The sequence below is a fragment of the Uloborus diversus genome, chromosome 6 (genome assembly GCF_026930045.1).
Source record: "Uloborus diversus isolate 005 chromosome 6, Udiv.v.3.1, whole genome shotgun sequence".
Classification (NCBI taxonomy): domain Eukaryota; kingdom Metazoa; phylum Arthropoda; class Arachnida; order Araneae; family Uloboridae; genus Uloborus; species Uloborus diversus.
Window position 1 is genome coordinate 171,299,700 of NC_072736.1, and position 19,703 is coordinate 171,319,402.

Here is a 19,703-nt window from a genome sequence, read left to right on the forward strand (position 1 = left end):
CTTGTTGAGTATGTTGAGAGCATTGGTTTAACCGTTAAACATACTACGAAGAGATAAGTAAATCAAAGATCAACTTTCAAAAAGATGGAGTAACATCCATTATCATCCTGATACACAAAAATTGCACTATTTGAACCCTGTAACAAGTTATGTTATTGAACAGTGAGTACTTCAACAAATCGAAGGAGATTTCACTTCAAAGTCAATTGACTGACAGCTATAAATAATGTTAAAAATGAAGATACAGCTCAGCTAAAGCTTAAAATTTCGGAAATGAAGTGAAAATATATGCAAAAAAAAAAATGGCTAATGTGCCAATGGATAGTGTCATATATTTATACATTTGTAAATAGTAATTGCAAAAATCAACCTTTTTTTACAGAAACTTGAATAATACAAAAATTAGTCACATTATAAAATATTTTTTTCTCGTTTTAATGTAACTAATTGAGGCTCTTTTTAAAATTTTCTTTTAATTTCTAATTGATTCTTAAGTGATAAAACGAAAAAAGTTTATATCTATTCATAATTGTTTAAAAAAACCTTATAAAAAAACAAAGTTGAACTTTTTGGTGTGTAAACTAAAGAAAAAAAATAAAATGAACTGATTCCCAAAGTTAAATATTACTAATAAAATGGAACTACGCGTTCAAATGAATATAAAACTCTTAATGCTCTAGTGCGTTTGAGTAAGTCCTATCCGGGAATCTTTGCCGAAATAAAACTTAGTTCAACATTATTGCTTTGGTTGAGTTTCGGGAAACAATTTTAGCCCACACAAGCTTTTCGCTAGAAAGAAATGATTCTGCTTTAAGAAAGTCAATAAACATCGAAAATCCTTTAAAGACAGCAGAACGTGAAAGGGAAAAAAAAGTCCATTTGTGTTGGTTCAAGCTGAGAAGGAAAGTAATAAAACGTGTTAGATACCAACTCCCATAAAAGGTTTAATAACATCAGGTGAAGGTATTAGAATCGCATGTCGCCACAGTGATTTGTGGGTATTGCATTTTTGATAAAAATGACTATGTTTTATATGTCATAACTTTCGCCTACCAAGACTTATGTTTTAAGCATGATTTATGACAGAGCAATGTATTTTTTAAATGTAATACCGTCTTTGTTGCGGACAGACAGCAGTCAGAAATTCAGGAAATATATATTTGTTTTTGTCTTCATGAATGTGACATGTATCTATGAAATCCAAGAATATAACAGTACCATTTATAAAAACAAAACAGAATAAAAACATGTAACTATAAAAACTATTTTAGTTTACACATCATTTTTTTTCTTAATGAATTCAACATATAACTACAGACTCCAAGCATATAACTGTAACATATAAGAAAACATAAAATAACAAAAACATATAACTATAAAAACTTCACTTTTTTTTAACCTACTTTCTCGAAAAATTGGAAAAATAAAAGAGTAACAAGAGTAAAGACATGAAAAGAAGGTAGGTCATTCCATATGAAAATGAGCAAAATTCACAAAGAAGTGGTGGCCGCAGGGTAAAAGATTTTTATGAAATTTGGTATACTGCCGTACTAAGCACAGATGTAGTATTTGCAGTAGAGCTCAAAATGAGAAATTGATGATTAAAGTTTTACAGCTCGTTTCTTTGATTTATGACTTAGTTAAATGCTCAACTTGTGGTAGTTGTTTTGTAAATAACTTATCTAAAAACCGTAAAAGAGTATTTTTGTAAAAATCTTAATTTAAAATTAATAAATGTAGTTACGACAAATTTTTTTTCCAAAACCTTTTTATATACTAAGCTATTTTCACCGTAAAAGACAATTAATAGGCATTTTTAGGGGTACCTGCACAGATAAGACAAAAATAGCTTAGTAAAACGTGCTCAATGTATCATTAAATAATACTGAAAACATCTGCCTTCTTTGGACTTAGCTGTTTCGCTTTATTTTGTTAATACAAATCTAACAGAATCTACCTTTTGAAAGATACCATTTTAAAAACTCTGGACAGTTAAAACTGTAATCCATAACAATTTTCTGTTTTTTATATTCAAAGAATGTGTTTTTTATAATATTTCATTTTCTAGATTCAATTTTACCGAGCATGAAGATAATTTTGACAGCAAACGATACTTAAATAAAAATACTACTGGCCGTAGAATGAAATGCGTTGTTTTTTGCATGAAAGACTTAGATATGAATATTTTACATGCATTTCATTTTTAGAATTTGCATTTTAAATAAACATTTAAATATAAAAAGCTAAATATTTACTTTAACAACTATGCAAAGTTGTATCAGTTTTTATTATCAACCTGTATCAACTATTCAACGGTAAACTAATTTTAATATTCTGTGTTACAATAAACTGTTACATTATTGAATATGCTGCTTTACTAAGGTATAAAAGTCGTATCTACGAATTACTAAGGAAAAAAGTGTTAACTGCTCAGATACCACTTTAAAGGCTTAGTATTTGTCACTTATGGGGTTTGAATTGCCTTAGCAAACTAAGCAAATTTGCAGTTACGACTTTTTTCTTAAAGCTTTTTTTAATAATTCGCGTTCACAAATCGCCAAAAAAACTTGAGATTCAGGTAAATTAAAATACTAACGACCACCTGGTGACAATAACTCAATTTTGATAAAATGTGCAGATACCACATCTGTGCTTAGCACGGTAGTATACAGGTTCCTTTTATGCCTATATAAAAATTTCTAAAATATTTTGGCTTAATATTTTATATTTTAATAGTTACATACGATTGAAAATTGGTCAAATTGAACAGTATTCTCATAAAAGCCAAATGTTGCATTTCTGAAGGCGTATATTTTATTGACTATTAAATGAAAACATAAAAATAATATATTTTGATCTCAATCTTTAAGGAATGTATTAGCTTTGCTGAAATTAATACCCAATAACATACTAAGTATCATAAAAGAAATACCTTACTTTTGAAGTTGTATTTTAAATCCTTTGTCTTCAAAATCAGTTTTAAACTTAGTGACATTTTGTTAAAATAATGATTTTCCCCTTCACATAGACACAAAAATTTAAATGAGGGAAAATTCAGACAACTTTCAAATTTTGCAGTAATGTAGAACAGTATTTTTATTATTTGCTCGAAGAAACTCGAAATTGGTTTTCGATTTCCAAGCTTAAAACAAAATTCAGAACAGCATTTTCTTTGTGTTTCATGTGAAATTACAAGAATTCAAAGAACTAAATAAACGACTAAATGATGCAAAAGTAAGTATATCTAACATTTATTTCAATTTTTAAAAAATACATTGGTATAATGTGAATTTTATTCAAAAAAATTGCGGATAAAATTTATATCTCAAGTAATAATAATAATAACTTAAACAAATGCATCAAAAGAAATGTTGCTTTTTATCTTTCTTTTTTTGCTCTCCACAAAAAATCTTTCGATATGGCTGAAAATTTGTGGCTCATTTTTTGCAAGAAAATCCAGTTGAAGACATTAATATTACTTTCATTGATATATTTCACAAGTAGTTTTTTCAAACATCATCTTTAATAAGTCATGTGTACTACGGTAACGGTCCATGTAGATTCAATAACTTAATAAGAAAATTACATATCTGAAAAGATATCGGTGCATAAAATCAATGTGTAGAAAAACATTACCTAGCCACAAATCGTTGCTAAATATCTGTAACAAACAAATGAAATTATTGATGTTGGATTTAGGCATGATCTCTAAACTCTTTCTCTTCAGACATATGCTCCTTTCACTGATGATTGAGATAAATTTGAGACAAGGAATTTAGGTGTTCAAATGTTAATTGAGCTGAAACGATGATAATTTAATATCTCCAAGACAGCTATGGGTAGAGGAGACCAGGGCAAGATGACTATGCTAACAATTTTTGTTGTTTGTTAATGTATTTTTAAGGAAAATAAAACTAATTTTACATGAACTGTTAGAATAGTCCTTTGTAGTGTTAAATATATTACCATTTAATTTTTCGAATAAAATCAATGAATGATATTTTTATTTTTTCATAGCATTAGCAAATCGTCATCTTGCCCCAGTACTGGGGCAAGATGACTTTGGCCTTGGGGTAAGATGACAACACTTAAAAAGGTTGAACATATTTTATCTTTTGAATATATTACATAGTTTAACAAATAATAATTGTGTTTTTACATCTTACAAAGTATCAAATTATACGCAATGCATTGTAGCGTAATGTTGAAGTGTTTAGTTGTGCAGCTAACAATTGTTACAAATAAAAAAGTCCACTTTCATAATTGGAGCATTCCTCATGCCACCACTCGTTGTAGCGTTAGATCCATTTTTCTGTTGGATAGTCACAATATTCCTCTTTACAAGCGGGACTTGTAAAGAAGAAGTATTGTCATCTTGCCCCGTGTTTCAGCCCGTCATCTTGCCCCGGACTGCCTGTTTGAAAGGATTCTCCTTCCTTGCCATAAAGGAAGGCGATTAATTGATTTTTATTCATGGTAGTAGGCAGTATATTAACTAAGTTATTCATAAATACTAAAGTGAAACGATCTATCATGCCTGTATCTGTAGCAGAGCTTATTTACACATGCATAAAAGTTATAACGTGGCAGCGGTAAACAATCAGAGCTTCAGAACTAACAAAAAAAAAATGGTTATTTCAGCGTCTTTATACTATTGCTGAACGGCCTGCCAATAGGAGAGCCAGTAGTATTCAGTTGGTCCTGCTTCTTAGTGGATAACGGAAAAATTAAGACATTCGTCATCTTACCCGGCTCGTCATCTTGCCCCGATCTCCCCTACTTCAATAAATTGTTATTGAACCTAACTTTCAAGATTGATAAGTTTTACTGATGAGACAAAAAAAAAATTTGAATTTTGACACCTTGAATTCAAATTATGTTTTTTTGCAATCACGAGTGTGTGTATGTTGGCGTGTGTGTTTGTGTGTAGGGGGTATGTGTATGTGTGTGTTGGCATATGTGTTTGTGTCTGTGTGCTGGCATGAATGTGTGGGTAGTTGTGTGTATGTGTTCGTGTATGTGTGTGTAGGTGTATTCGTGTGTGTGTGTGTTTGTGTGTGTGCGCGTGCATGTGTGTGTAGTTGTGTATGTATGCGCGTGTGTGTAGGACATGGATGCAACCTGGAGACGGCTTTCGCTAGAGGAGCAGCATCGTGAGGACCCGGTCGACGGTGATGGTGCGGAGGGAGGCGGTGGGAAAATAAAATGATAGGACATCAAAACAGTCAAGTGAGAACCATAAGCAATCGTGATTGCTCAAAAAAAAAAAAAAAAAAAAACTATTTGTGATTGTAGCAGGCAAAAAGAGAAAATATCTTGCACTTGTAAGTGAATTATTGTATGTCGTATGCATACTTGTTCTGACGATCAATGGACTTCTCACTTTTTTTTCAAATCACTTCTACCTTTGATAGTAGAAGGAAAGGCGATCTGCTTGCAATTGAAAATTAGATTTATTGTGGCAAATGTTGTTTAACTGGCAATTTTAATTCCGGAAAGAAAAGCTCCAGCTAAAATAGACGAGTTTCGCTACCTAAGAAATTCTTTTGTTTCAAAGAACGTCGCAGCAGGACGTTTGAAATAAATGGGTGGGTTTCGTCAAATATACTCATTCATGGATAACACAGATTTCCTCAAACTCATAGCCCAATCTCAAATGCTAATTGAGATTTAGACGAGATGGTCCTCTGTCTTAATCAATAAACTCAGTATGTTTTTTATAGGTTTTCTAGAAACTTCAGTTTTTTGTTTTCCTATTTGACGGCTGGTGAGGAAAATTCAACTTTCAGTGGCACAATTATATTTAATTATGCATACTGGAACATTATATACTTCACACTAATTAAGGAAACGTTTCAGCAAGTACTTCATAAACATACTTTTGAGAAAATGAAACACGACAGAAATGGTTAAGTCTTGTTAAACTTACAATAAAAAGCCGTAACGCCGTAACTAATGAAATTTTACCTTAGTTCAAGTTACTGTAGTAACAAAAATACGCTAATTCCAATGATTAAAATTTAGTATTATCTTAAAGACACTTCAATATGTTACGTAAAAAAATGAGTAAATTAAGAGCATTCCCTCATGTTCAAACAAACATCTGAAATAGAGGAAAAAATGAAAGTTTCGGATATTTTTGATTTTTTAAAGTACGATTTCATTATCAAGGAATTCAAAAACAATTACTAAATTAGAGCAGATAGTTAGTAATAGATTGGATTTCATTCTGAATCATTTTTGCTGTTATTTTTTTCATTAAAAGAGCTAGCAAAGTGATTTGAAATCTGAACTAAACTGGCAAGTTTTCAATCTATGTCAAAATCTCAGTTTCAAAAAAAAAAGCTCCGAATAAATTTCACTTTCCTCTTTCCTTATACAGATTTGTTTATAGAATGTGTAAATATTAATTTTTTTAAGTGGTCGTTTATAACTTACGGAGTTATTGAGTCCCAAACTGACTGCCATGAACTCTGAAAATTTAGGCTTAGCGAAAGCATCAACTTCTAACTTCAATAACAAACCAACAAAAAGTTTTTAAACTTCCATACTTTGCATTCCCTCATAGATACACATGATTTATCTAAATAAAAATTTTCATTGAAATCTGAGACATGTCAGCCACAGCTGATTTGCTCATTTAATATCTGGTGTACAAATAAGTTTTAAGGTTTTTTTTTTCCAACTTTACAAGCTTTATTTTAAAAAATGGTTTCATATGCACTTTTCGAAGTATTCTCCATTGTTGACCACTACCTTTTCCCATCATTCTGGCAATTTTCCGATGCCATCTCGAAAAAACGATGCGTTTTTTGATGTGATCCACGATTCGATCCAATTTCGGACTTCTTCAATAGAGCGGAAGTGCTGATCCTCAAGAGCATGCATCATCGACGTAAACAAATAGTAGTCGGAAGGGGCAATGTCGGGACTATGTAGCGGGTGGAGTAGTACTGCCAAATTCAGGGTGTCGAGGTATGTTTTTACTGACTGCGCAACATGTAGCCGAGCGTTATCATGTTGCAAAATTACCTTGTCGTGTCTCTCTTTATATTGTGGCCGGTTTTGCTGCAGTGCTCTGCTCAAATGCATCAATTGAGTTCGGTAAAGTTGTTTGGCACTATTCTTCATCCAATTAAGCCCACAATTTGGCATCTTCGAACTTTTGTGGACGTCCATCGTGCTCTTTGTCATTGGTATTAAAATCACAACGTCTAAAACGTCGATACCAAAAACATACATAAGAAAATCGATGAAGCATGTTCCCCGTAACTTTCTCGCAGCATTTGATTGCCTTTAGCTGCACTTTTCTTCAAATAGAAGCAGAAAAGTAAAGTTTTTCTCGCAAATTGTGATTTGTTGGCACAAAAGTTGACATATTCAGAGCACGCAAAAACCATGTTTGTTGTTTCCACTTCAGCGAAATGTTACATACTGAAAATGAAAGCCTAAAAAGGTTAATGAAAGGTTATAAAATGAAATGAGTTGCAACATTGTCCGATTGGATTTAATACCTCTGAAGCTATCCCATGAAAATCCTTTAAATCTTACATCTACACCAGATATATTGTGAAAATATCGTTAAAAGTTAATTAATGTCAAAAAAGTTAAATAATTATTCAAAAATAAAGTAATAATTATAGAGGAGGATATTAAAATGATAAATTTATTGATTTTCTGTCTGTCTCCCCTACATATCTGTCCCCATTCGGGGTTACAAACAGGGGGAGGTAGCATGATGCAGACCATTAAGAAGGAATAAACGGTGGAGAGAGTGAAGCCTTCAGTTCTTGAGGCAAGGATCCCGAGTCACGTGATACATTTGAAAGTAAATTAGTGGAACAAATCAGGTTTCTTCCTCTCGTTTCACGCAAAAATCTACTAATTGAGCTATGTGACTTGGAATCTTTATCTCAGCATTTCCAAAGCCAATGACCTGACTTGCTCACTACAGCTACTAATTCCTGCTCTGAGGAGCAGACCACAACATTGAATGTTGCAGGGGATTTTTTATTTTACTTTTTTTTTGTGGGGGGGAGGAATTATGTTATTGACATCCTCAGTTGAGGAAAAAAATTAAAAAAAAATAAGTTGATATCCTCAATTCGCGCTTGAGGCTGAAAATTTGAAATTTTTTTTTTAAAACATAAATTTACAGAAAATAATAAAATTAGTTTTTTTTTTTGTGTTTTTTTAATACGCAACAGCCATAAATTGTCAGTATATAGCGCAGTTTGAACCTTAGAAATATTTTATAGCTTTTACATAAGATCCTTAGTTCGCGCATAAGCCTTAAATTGAGCTTTAAATTTCAGGAGACTTTTGTCAGTTTTAAGGCGTATACGCAAACGAAAGATCTTAATGTAAAAGCTATAAATTTTTTTTTTTAGTATCAAACTTCGCTATATACTGAAAATTCATGGCTATTGCCTTATAAAAAATATAAAAAACTAATATTATTATTTTTTAAAAAACTCAATTTTTAGCATATTTTTTTGAAACTTTGAGCCTTATGCGCGAACTGAAGCTGCGCTTTTTTCCCCCTCAAATGAGAATATAAAACTACAACTTTTGAGAGGTTACACGATTCCGAAATTTAAAAAAAATGGTTTTTGTTGAACCACCCTAATTGGCACTCATGGCACCCACAGTAAAAGTTTAATGAATATATGGCCTTGAACGAACTTCAACAAAGAGCAAGTTTTAGCACTTACCGCACACAGTCCAACCAGAAGAAGAGCGGAAGACATGACGCACATCCCAGAAAGACAAAGGGCCACTAATCCAAATGCAAATAAAACTGAAAAGACAGAAATACTTTGAATGAAATATTGAAAATTAATGATATGCAATTTTAAAACATATAAAAGCAGATAAAAGCAGTAATTTTACAAACTTTTTTTTTCTCGATGGTTCACCAAGTGAGGTAAAGCATTAGTACTTCAGTAGTGGCCACTTCAAACTTTTCAATTAAAACGAGCTGATGTGTGCATCACATGACTTCCTTTTACTCCAATTTAATGTCATTTCCCCCATTATTGGCAATTGTAATGTGATTCAATAGTTTACTCTCTAAATATCACCAACAGTGGTCAAAATGAAAACAAATTTAAAAAAAACCGCCAAGTTTGTCGCCAAATTGGCGACAAGACTTGGAGACCAAAATACTGGCGATATATCGCCAAGTGTCCGACAAATCATAACAACACTTTAGTTTACATCGAAATTAACAATGATGTTCCTCCGAAAAGGGGCAAAAGACCCCCTTAGGAACATCCGAATTCAACCAAAAAGGGAGGTGCCCAACTAGACCCCACTAGGAGTCTACGTGCCAAATTTCAACTTTCTAGGACATACCGTTTTTGAGTTATTCGTGATACATACACATATACGCACATACATACGTACATACGGACGTCACGAGAAATTTCGTTGTAATTAACTCGAGGGTCGTCAAAATGGATATTTCGGGTGTTTGTACGTTCCTAGGCATATATCCACGTGTGGTCGGATCGAAAAAAAAATTCAACATTCATTCGGGGGTGAGGAAAACGGAAATTAAGGCCGATTTTTGTGAAATTTTTTTCGCGAATATAATACTTCCTTTTTACTTTCTTCTATATCTAATACATAGAAGAAAGTATTGGATTCGTGCAAATTTTCGAATTTCGAATTTTGACGGATTCGAACGTTTTGAGGTGTCCTGAGTCCATTTCGACCATTTTTGGAAAATGTCTGTCTGTCTGTGTGTGTGTATGTATGTGTGTGTGTATGTATGTGTGTGTGTATGTGTGTGTGTGTGTCACGTCTGTGTGTGACCAGTTTTTTGTGGCCGCTCTACAGCAAAAACTACCGCATGAAATCGAACGAAATTTGGTACACATATGTGCCCCTATGTGAACTTGGGCCCATTGGTTTTTGGCGCGAATTCCTCCAAGGGGGGTGGAGCAGTGGGACGTTTTTTGAGTTACGCGTGCTTGCTATTCCTCAGGAAGTAACTGGCGGAATCAGACAAAATTTGGTCCATATGTTGCCATTAACAGGAACAGGTGCTGATTCAATTTTGGTGTCAATAACTCAAACGGTGGTTGAGCTATAGAACGTTTTTTGTCGTCGATTGTGACTGCTGTACCTCAAGAAATAATGAACAGAATGAAAGAAAAATTTATCGGCAAGTAATCCTTAGTGGGTATAAGCGCTGATTTTATTTTGGTGTCAACAGCTAGCTAGTATGTTGTGGCCATCACGAAACTTTCTTCTATATTCTTTTTTTTTTTTTCTGATCCCTCCCCATGCTTGACGAGGAAGCAATATTCCCAAAAAAACAAAATTACACATGCAAAAACTTGACGACCATCCCAATGTCAGAATTATTGCAAAAGCGAAGCAAAGAGCGAAAATTGAAAGTTATTTTTAAAGCCTTGCTTGAATTAATTACAAATATTTTAATTGTTGACAAACATAAGATGGCAACAGTTAAAAATTTTAAATCATTGAGATAATATTTCCGATCATTTCCATACAATTAAAATCACGAGAAATACGCAGACGACAATCTATTACGATTTATCTTTCTTATTGTTGCATTAATAAAGCTATTTTTATTCAAAAAAAAAAAAAAAAAATCAACACCTCTTGGAGCGATTGGCGTCAAAATTGAACCAAAGCCTGTTTACATATGGATTCACATATATTCCAAATTTCAACCAGAACGTAGCATTACTTCTTGAGATAGGGCACTCAAAATGGAAAAAAAGAACGGGTGATTGCGCTACCCCCCTTTTTAGCTGTTGACACAAAAATAAAATCAGTTCTTATACCCACTAAGGGCTACTTGCCGATAAATTTTTCTTTCATTCCGTTCATTATTTCTTGAGATTCAGCAGTCACAATTGACGACAAAAAACGTTCTATAGCTCAACCCCCGTTTGAGTTATTGACACCAAAATTGAATCAGCACCTGTTCCTGTTAATAGCAACATATGGACCAAATTTTGTTTGATTCCGCCAGTTACTTCCTGAGGAATAGCAAGCACGCGTAACTCGAAAAACGTCCCATTGCTCCACCCCCCTTGGAGGAATTCGCGCCAAAAACTAATGGGCACAAGTTCACATAGGGGCACATATGTGTACTAAATTTCGTTCGATTTCATGCGGTAGTTTTTGTTGTAGAGCGGCCACAAAAAACTGGTCACACACAGACGTGACACACATACACACACACACACACAGACAGACAGACATTTTCCAAAAATGGTCGAAATGGACTCAGCAAACCTCAAAACGTTCAAATCCGTCAAAATTCGAAATTCGAAAATTTGCACGAATCCAATACTTTCTTCTATATATTAGATATAGAAGAAAGTAAAAAGGGGGTAGCGCAATCGCCCGTTCTTTTTTTCCATTGTGAGTGCCCTATCTCAAGAAGTAATGCTACGTTCTGGTTGAAATTTGGAATATATGTGAATCCATATGTAAACAGGCTTTGGTTCAATTTTGACGCCAATCGCTCCAAGAGGTGTTGATTTTTTTTTTTTTTTTGAATAAAAATAGCTTTATTAATGCAACAATAAGAAAGATAAATCGTAATAGATTGTCGTCTGCGTATTTCTCGTGATTTTAATTGTATGGAAATGATCGGAAATATTATCTCAATGATTTAAAATTTTTAACTGTTGCCATCTTATGTTTGTTAACAATTAAAATATTTGTAATTAATTCAAGCAAGGCTTTAAAAATAACTTTCAATTTTCGCTCTTTGCTTCGCTTTTGCAATAATTCTGACATTGGGATGGTCGTCAAGTTTTTGCATGTGTAATTTTGTTTTTTTGGGAATATTGCTTCCTCGGTCAAGCATGGGGAGGGATCAGAAAAAAAAAAGAAAAATATAGAAGAAAGTTTCGTGATGGCCTCAACATACTAGTTTGTAAAAGGAAGTAAAAATAAGGATTCCAGCTTTCCCAATGTATTCAAACGTTGAATCCAAACTTTTGAATTCATTGAAAGACCTGGAATAATATTCTTTTCAAATATAAACCTTGAAGTGGCCACTTAAGCAATGGCCACTACTGGTGTTTTACCTTAGTTGTTGGAAAATTACCTATAGAGGTTATGTGATTAAAAAAAAAGAAAAATTTATTTGAATTTTGACATCTTGAATTGAAATTATGTTTTTCGCAATCACGAGTGTGTGTATGTAGGCGTATGGGTTTGTGTGTGGGGGGTATGTGTATGTGTGTGTAGGCATGTGTGTTTGTGTCTGTGTGCTGGCATAAGCGTGTGGGTAGTTGTGTGTATGCAAGTGTGTGCGTGGGGGCGGGGTATGTGTATGTGTGTGTAGGCATATGTGTTTGAGGGGTGTTTTAGGCATATGTGTGTGCAGGCATGAATGTGTGGGTAGTTGTGTGTATGTTTTTGTGTGTGTGTATGTGTAGGTGTCTGTATGTATGCGTGTGTGTATGTGTTTGTGTATTTGTGTGTATGTGTGTGTAGTTGTGTGTGTGTGTAGTTGTGTATGTATGTGTGTGTAGTTGTGTATGTATGTGTGTGTGTAGTTGTGTATGTATGTGTGTGTGTATGTAGTTGTGTATGTATGCGCGTGTGTGTAGGACATGGATGCAACCTGGAGACGGCTTTCGCTATAGGAGCAGCATCGTGAGGAGCCCGCCGACGGTGATGGTGCGGAGGGTGGCGGTGGGAAAATAAAATGACAGGACGCCAAAAACAGTCAAGTGAGAACAATAAGCAATCGTGATTGCTCAAAAAAAAAAAAACCTAATATTAAACATTTTAATGCAATTGACCTCAGAAGCCTCTTAGAAATGACGATAAAAAGTCCTTAGTTTCGCCGACATTTCAAACTTTTTCCCCCGTTCAATATATCAAAAGGTATGATTAAAACTGAAAACAGAGGGGCAAAAACTAAATGTCGGCTAAACAGGGGGGACACCGCTAATAAGAATGCACCAGAAGTGTAATGTTAAAAATAGGACTTTTTTATTCCATAAGTCTGGAAATAGATTTAGAGAAACAAGTGTTAATTTCAAATTCTTTTCCGAAGTCAAATTCGAGAATTTAATCTATGTGGAAGGTAGATATGAAAGTTCTTTCTATTTGCAGAAATGTAGGGAATTCTTAGTGAGAGAAATCGTTTAGTAAAAACATTTCGATTCGATTCAGAGTCATAACTGACTACAACTGTATTATGTCGAGGGATCTGCATACTAAGTGCCTTGCCTCCATTATTTTTTTATACCGATAGATGGCAGCACCACCACCGGATCCAACAGTTAATGAGAATTTTGAACTAATCCAGGAGCTAATAGCTACCTGAAATTAGCACCCCCAGAGGTATCGTTTCACTTGGAGGACATTGAGACCACGAGCATATTTAACGTCGCCCAGTCCCCTTTAATGAGTAAAAACATTTCCAATAAAAATCAACGTACTGGGAGTTCCAAACCAGACAAAAATGCCTCTTCTTACAGTGGAAAATAAAATTACACATAAGGCATAAAAATTCTTCTGGAAGATTTTAAACATTTAGTATTCCAAGATAAAATGCAATAAGGGAAATATTGGTTTGATGAAAGTAACAATTTCAGACATTGGTTATTTAAATTGTTAACCAGTAGTATCAGGGCAAAACTACTTTAATTTTTTTCTGGTTATTTTAATTATTTATTTTTTATATATATTTTCTGGGACACACATCTGTCTGGGTGATAGAAGTTTTAGGTGGCTTTGTGAGTTAAGTTGACTCTCTGCCTGGATTTACAACAGTTTAAAAAAAATCAAGCTTGTGAAAAGTCCATTTAATTCTGAACATTGATGTGTTTTTCCGAAAATTTTTACAGTTGAAATGTTTTAAAAGTAAAGTAAACATTACATTCACTAAAGGCACTATGGGGGGGGGGCATACTGCTCGCTAGGGGGGTAGTTTGAACTATGGGGAGTTCAAAGAACTTTGAAACACTTCACAAAATTGGGGGCTTTGGCCAAAGTAAAAGATACTGCTAGATACAAAGATGGTAATCCTGTGATAATGCGGGATAAACTAAAAAAAAATGTGAAAGGAAAGGATAAACCTTTATTTACTAGGGGGCATAGCCCCACAGGAAAAAAGGCATGGAATCGAGCCTGAATAAAAACAAGTGTTCGATTTGCTTAGATTTAATCTCTCCAAGGAAGTGGGCGTAAATGAAAGTTTCTCCCTTCAAAGCCATTCGCCATATTTAGAAAAGTAATGCAGGGATAAATAAATACCTTTGTGCTGAACAGTAAAGTAAGAAAAACGACGCAAAAAATAGCACAAATTTGCCAGTTACAGCAGACACGTGTTTCGGCGTTACAGGGAACGCCTTTTTCAATGCAAAAAGTAATGAGCTTATGGATGATAAGACATCCGACAAAAGCCAAGAGCAGGGTTTATAATTTTCTTATTGGTGTTTGGCTAATCCGCTATTTTTATCTTTTAAGCTGCATGCTTATCTGCTCTTGGCTTTTGTCGAATGTCATCCATAAGCTCATTACTTTTTGCATTGAAAAAGGCGTTCCCTGTAACGCCGAAACACGTGTCTGCTGTAACTGGCAAATTTGTGCTACTTTTAACGTTGTTTTTCTTACTTTAATGCAGTGGTTTAACTAGAAAGTAATGTACAGGTAGATCGCAAAAAGTAAGTTACTGATTCCTTTGAGGCACCAGTGAGTATAATCGAATATTTTTCTTCGTAAGCCTTAGCCCTCAAGAAGTAATGCGAGGATTCGTCCAAAAATAGTTTAGATTTAATGCGAGGGTCCGAGGGTTCTCAGAACCTATTCTACTGATGTTGAGTTTAATATGAAGAGGTGCTGATTCGATTTTGGTTCCGAACGTTCCTTATAATGGAGCTTATGTGCTTTTTGTCCTACTGCCAAGAATCTGGCCGGATGGAAATAGACATGACATAGACTTGCAGAAACCATAAGACAACAAATCGTGCCGATCTGGTTTCCATAAGAAGTAATGAACTGTCCCACAATAATATATACGTACCGATAATGAGAGTTGCAGAAGAAAATTTTGTCTTGACCACAATATATTGGGTTTTTTAACCAAAATTTGTGTTTCATTAAATTAGGATTGTTAGTGTTTTATGGACAATATTGTAGCAAATTTCATTCAAACCACAAAAACAGGGAAGATAAATTTAAAAGAAATTATTGCTGTTTTAACATTGTTGCTGTTTTTTAATAATCTAACAGGTCAATGCATACACTGAAACTGCTAAAAATTATTTATTACATATCTGGAAAAAAAAATCCGACTGTTACAAAGGTATGAAAGACATTAAATTTCATCTAAAAATACGTATTTGTTTTAACGGCCAGAGGTCTGACGTGATTCGATGAAATTAAGCGTCTAAAAACAGCGAATTTCTTAAAAATAAACGTTTAAAGATAAATGTCATTTAAAAAAACAAAGTGAAGCTGACCTCTAAGACCTTAAAATGTCGTTAATGCTGAAACCCAAACTAACTCTGCCAAAGTAAGGATAACTGTCTAGCAAGCTGTCTTGTTGTCTCAGAGAAATTCATGCATGATATAAGTGGAACAACCTATACTCTAATTAGCTAAGTGCTTTAATGGCTGAAGCGTTCGGGATGTGATTGAAGCGCTTGCTAGATAGAATAACCAACCTACAAAGCTGTGAAGCGAGGAATTAAAATTTATATATGTTTTAAAAGCTTTGGAAGTCTTCAGTAAGCAATTGGGACATTAAATGGGAGAGCAGAAATTTTGACCTGCATGTGGCAACCCTATAGTTAACTTCAAAACATGTTATAAGCAACATTTTTTTAAGCCTCGGAAATGTTGCATGTATGTGAGATTCCAATGCAAATCTTTTTTGTTTGCGAAATTTTTGAAACATTATTTTTGAAATAAAATGTAGAGATGTGTATGGAACGGACTCTATGTTTTTTTTTGGGGGGGGGGGGGGGGAGGGGGGGGTCCTCATTTCTAGAAATGGCTCCTATTGCAATCATAATTGAGTTGTTTCCGAAATTTTAAAATTATTTTTTTTCTTTTTTCTGAAAGAGCATGCTTAGGATTTAACCATTAGGATTTAGCCCAGAGCACATAAGATTTAACCATTTTTTCAAAAAGTTTGACAAAGTAAAAAAATTTTTAAAAATTATTTTTATTGGTGCGCAGATTGAAATTCATTTTTTACACTTTTGCACATCACAAGTGATGAAATGCCATTCATGGTGCCATTAGCGCACAGCGCAAATTATCATGTCCCGCCAACAAGGTTGACAGCAAAGCATAAACATTTAACTTGCCAATAGAGTAACGCGCCAAAGTTCAATACTTGTGATGTCATAAATACCACACCTTTTTTTTTTCCAAAATCGGACATTTAAAAAATAATTAAAAATAACTGTTGGAGCCAGAAAAAAACTTTTATTTTCCCATGTTATTTTTATTATTTTTGTTATTTTATCTTTATTTATTTTTTATTTATCGTTTTCAGTGACTAAAAGTAGTACTTTTGACTGAAGGAAACAACCCCATTGCAGGAAATATTGTATAAATTCAAGACGCAAATATCCAAATGAATGGCAGGGGCTGAGTGCTAGATATTGTGTGCTGGATGCGGTTTTTGTCCAAAGCTGATTGTGTAAAGTGGAGACTGTAGAGTCATAGACTAATAATAAGAGTAGACCGAGCTATGGCAACCCTTTTGCTGCTCATAAACCAAACCATGTGACTGGTGGATATCCTAGCAACAGCGGGCGTTTATCGTAGCAGACGATCAACGCCAGCGCGAAATAAAATAAATAGAATTGATGGAACACGGAAGAATGATCTTTTATGGAGTCCGATTTGTAAATTTGTTATTCTAAGTTGTAAATATTTTGTTAATATAGTGAGTTTTTCGTTTAGATAGTATTGTGCATTTTCTTTAGTCAATTTCAATAACTCTCTAAGCAATAAAAGATGCAAGCGACCAAGAAGAATCAGCAAACGGTAAGATTTTTACCTACAGTTTCAATTTAAGATACCGATTAGTACATTTTTGCGTTAACGCAAAACGTTTACGCCATTTCGTTCACGCCAACGCTGACAGCTCCAAATGAAATAAAAGTTACCGAAAACTGATCAAAAACTATTACTAATGTCAAAATAATGCATAACTAAAAGAAAAACAGTTCAATCTCTGCACCTAGAAGTTTTTTTTAATGAAAACACATTGTCTTAAAATAAATGTCGAGTGCCAAACTATGGATAATGCCGCCATCTAGCAACCATACGGCCAAAGTTTTCGCCAAACACCCACACCAGTCACATGATACATCTATGAACCAATTTTCTTCATCAGCAAGAATGAGAAAGCTCGGTCTACTCTTATTATTAGTCTATGTGTAGAGTATAAATAAAGTCTACTCCGAGGGACATGGACGCCACCGCCCAGGAGAAGCTCCCTCGCGTGCAGGGCTATGGACCTCATAGGTGAGCCGGACGGTAAACTTAAATCAAGTGAGAATAATGGGGTTCCTAGGGTCAAAATTACAACTTTTAGTCACTGAAATTGATTGAATGAGCAAAATCAATAACATGGACACAAGAAACATTTTAGTTTTCCCAACAGTTATTCTTTAATTAATATTTTTTAATCTCCGATTTTTCAAACAAGGCGTGGTCTTTATGACGTCACAAATAATGCACTTTGGCGCATTTTTCTACCACGTTTCCATGTTATGATAATCAAGAAACGGATTAAATATTGTGCTCTACGCTTGCTATCAACCATATTGTGAAAACGTGAGTAATATACACTACACGTGAGTAATGATGTGAATTAAATATTTTGCTCCGTGAATGGCAACAGTGAATAGCATTTCATCATTTGCGACGTTATCGGCAGAAGCGTTAACAATTAGCACCGATTAAAGTATTTTTTTTTAAATATGAAAATTCAACAAATTATTTAAAAAATTGTCAGATTCTATGTTTTTAAGCATGCTCTTTCAGAAAAAAAAAAAAAAAAAAAACTTTTAAAATGTTGGAATCGATCCGATTTGTGATTACTGAAAAATACAGAGCTGTCATGTGCGGGAGAATGCGCCTGTTTTTCTGTGAACTCATCTGCTCGGTGTTTCTTTTTAACCTAACTCTGAAAAATAAATAGCAGAAAAGAAAAGTACATTTTTTTATAAAACTGCAACAAGAGATTCGAAGAATAATTTGGCAGAATTGAGAAATCAGAGACTAGAAGACCAACGTTATGTCGTGCACGGGACTTTATTATTATTTTTTTCCAACTAGAAATATTCTTTAAAATTATAGAAGTTTAATTGTTTAACACTAGAAAGACGGAGGGGCATGTGTGGCCCCTCGCGTAGTTTGTTGTTTAATAACTCGGATAATATCTAACGGAACTTAATGGAATTTTCTGACTTTTCATTATATGACACTATTTGAATTCTTGTTTAATCATTTAATCATTCGCCTCATAGTACTGTAAATACTGATCTTTATACCTAGAAAGACGGGAGGGGCCACAGTGGCCCCTAAGCATTTTGACAATTAAAAAATTTATTTTTTTCCTTTCTCCTAATTGTTGTAGCATAAAAAAATGCCATTCACTCTTGTTTAACCTGTAACTTCCTCTTTATGCAGCCGATTGGATATCCAAATGCTATAAACAGTACCGACTGCTTACCATCCTAACGGTGGCCATTGCTCTTAGAAAGTATAGAGAGAAAAACTAAAAATAATTAAGTACTAAGTTCTTATTTAGTTATGAAAGAAGGTGTATCAGGCATGTGGACTCCCTCAGGAATAATTTTTAAAAGAATTCACTCCAAAAATGGGTAGGTGCCACACAGGCCCCTTCAGTCTTTCTAGGTATACAGAAAATGTCAGTCGTTCTAGTGTTAATTTGTAGACTAAAAAATGATTTCCAGAGCTTCTATTATGCAAGATGTTCCGTTTTAACCTGCAAGACCCCTATTTTCGCTACCGTTAGTGTTAGATGCATACTTCCCAATGCAAAAATGTTCAAAATCAGATTTAGTGTTAAGATATTGAAAGTTTGAAACAAAGGTAAAAATGAGTCAAAAAATACAAATTTAACTTTTTGTACGGGTCCTAGGTCCCCTAACTTACATTTAGTGAAATAATCTCCATTGAAAGATATTACTAACACAAGAGATTTCACATTTGTGACACCAAAATTCAAGGAGATATTCGAGTTGACACGTTCACAGTTTTAAAGGACCCAGAAGATGAGATTGAAACTTATCACCCTTTCAGAAGAATGACAGGTTGTCGAAGTAAAAAACAAAGCATTTATATTTTTCATTGTTATTCAAAAATAAATGCGAATGTTATGCAAAAACGCACTACAAAACCTAAATCAATTTGAAAAACCACACTGTATGCACACATATAATTTTAAACATTTGTTAACTGCTATATTTCCCCCCAAAAGGTGTTATTGACGGCTAGTGTAAAGTGGTGTAAGTCACAAAACGCTGCGCGTCATATCTGGATGAATATTGGTCATACTAATGTCAAACCTTTTGTGTTGGAATTATTTTTCAAAGGTGATTATTTCTCTTATTATAAGTTAGGGGACCTAAGGGCAGTATAAAAAGTTAAATTTTGTATTTTTTGACTCATTATTATTTTTGCTTCAAACTTTCAATACCTTA

At 33.9% G+C, this 19,703-nt stretch overlaps 1 protein-coding gene across 1 annotated transcript in view; it reads right to left on the minus strand.

The window, feature by feature from the left end:
• The window catches only part of LOC129224613 (uncharacterized), a 259,311-nt gene that overhangs the window by 54,447 nt on the left and 185,161 nt on the right, over nucleotides 1–19,703 (minus strand). The window contains exon 3 of the mRNA XM_054859098.1: nucleotides 8,715–8,800. Coding sequence (XP_054715073.1) covers nucleotides 8,715–8,800 — 86 coding nt within the window. The remainder of the gene's footprint in view (nucleotides 1–8,714; nucleotides 8,801–19,703) is intronic.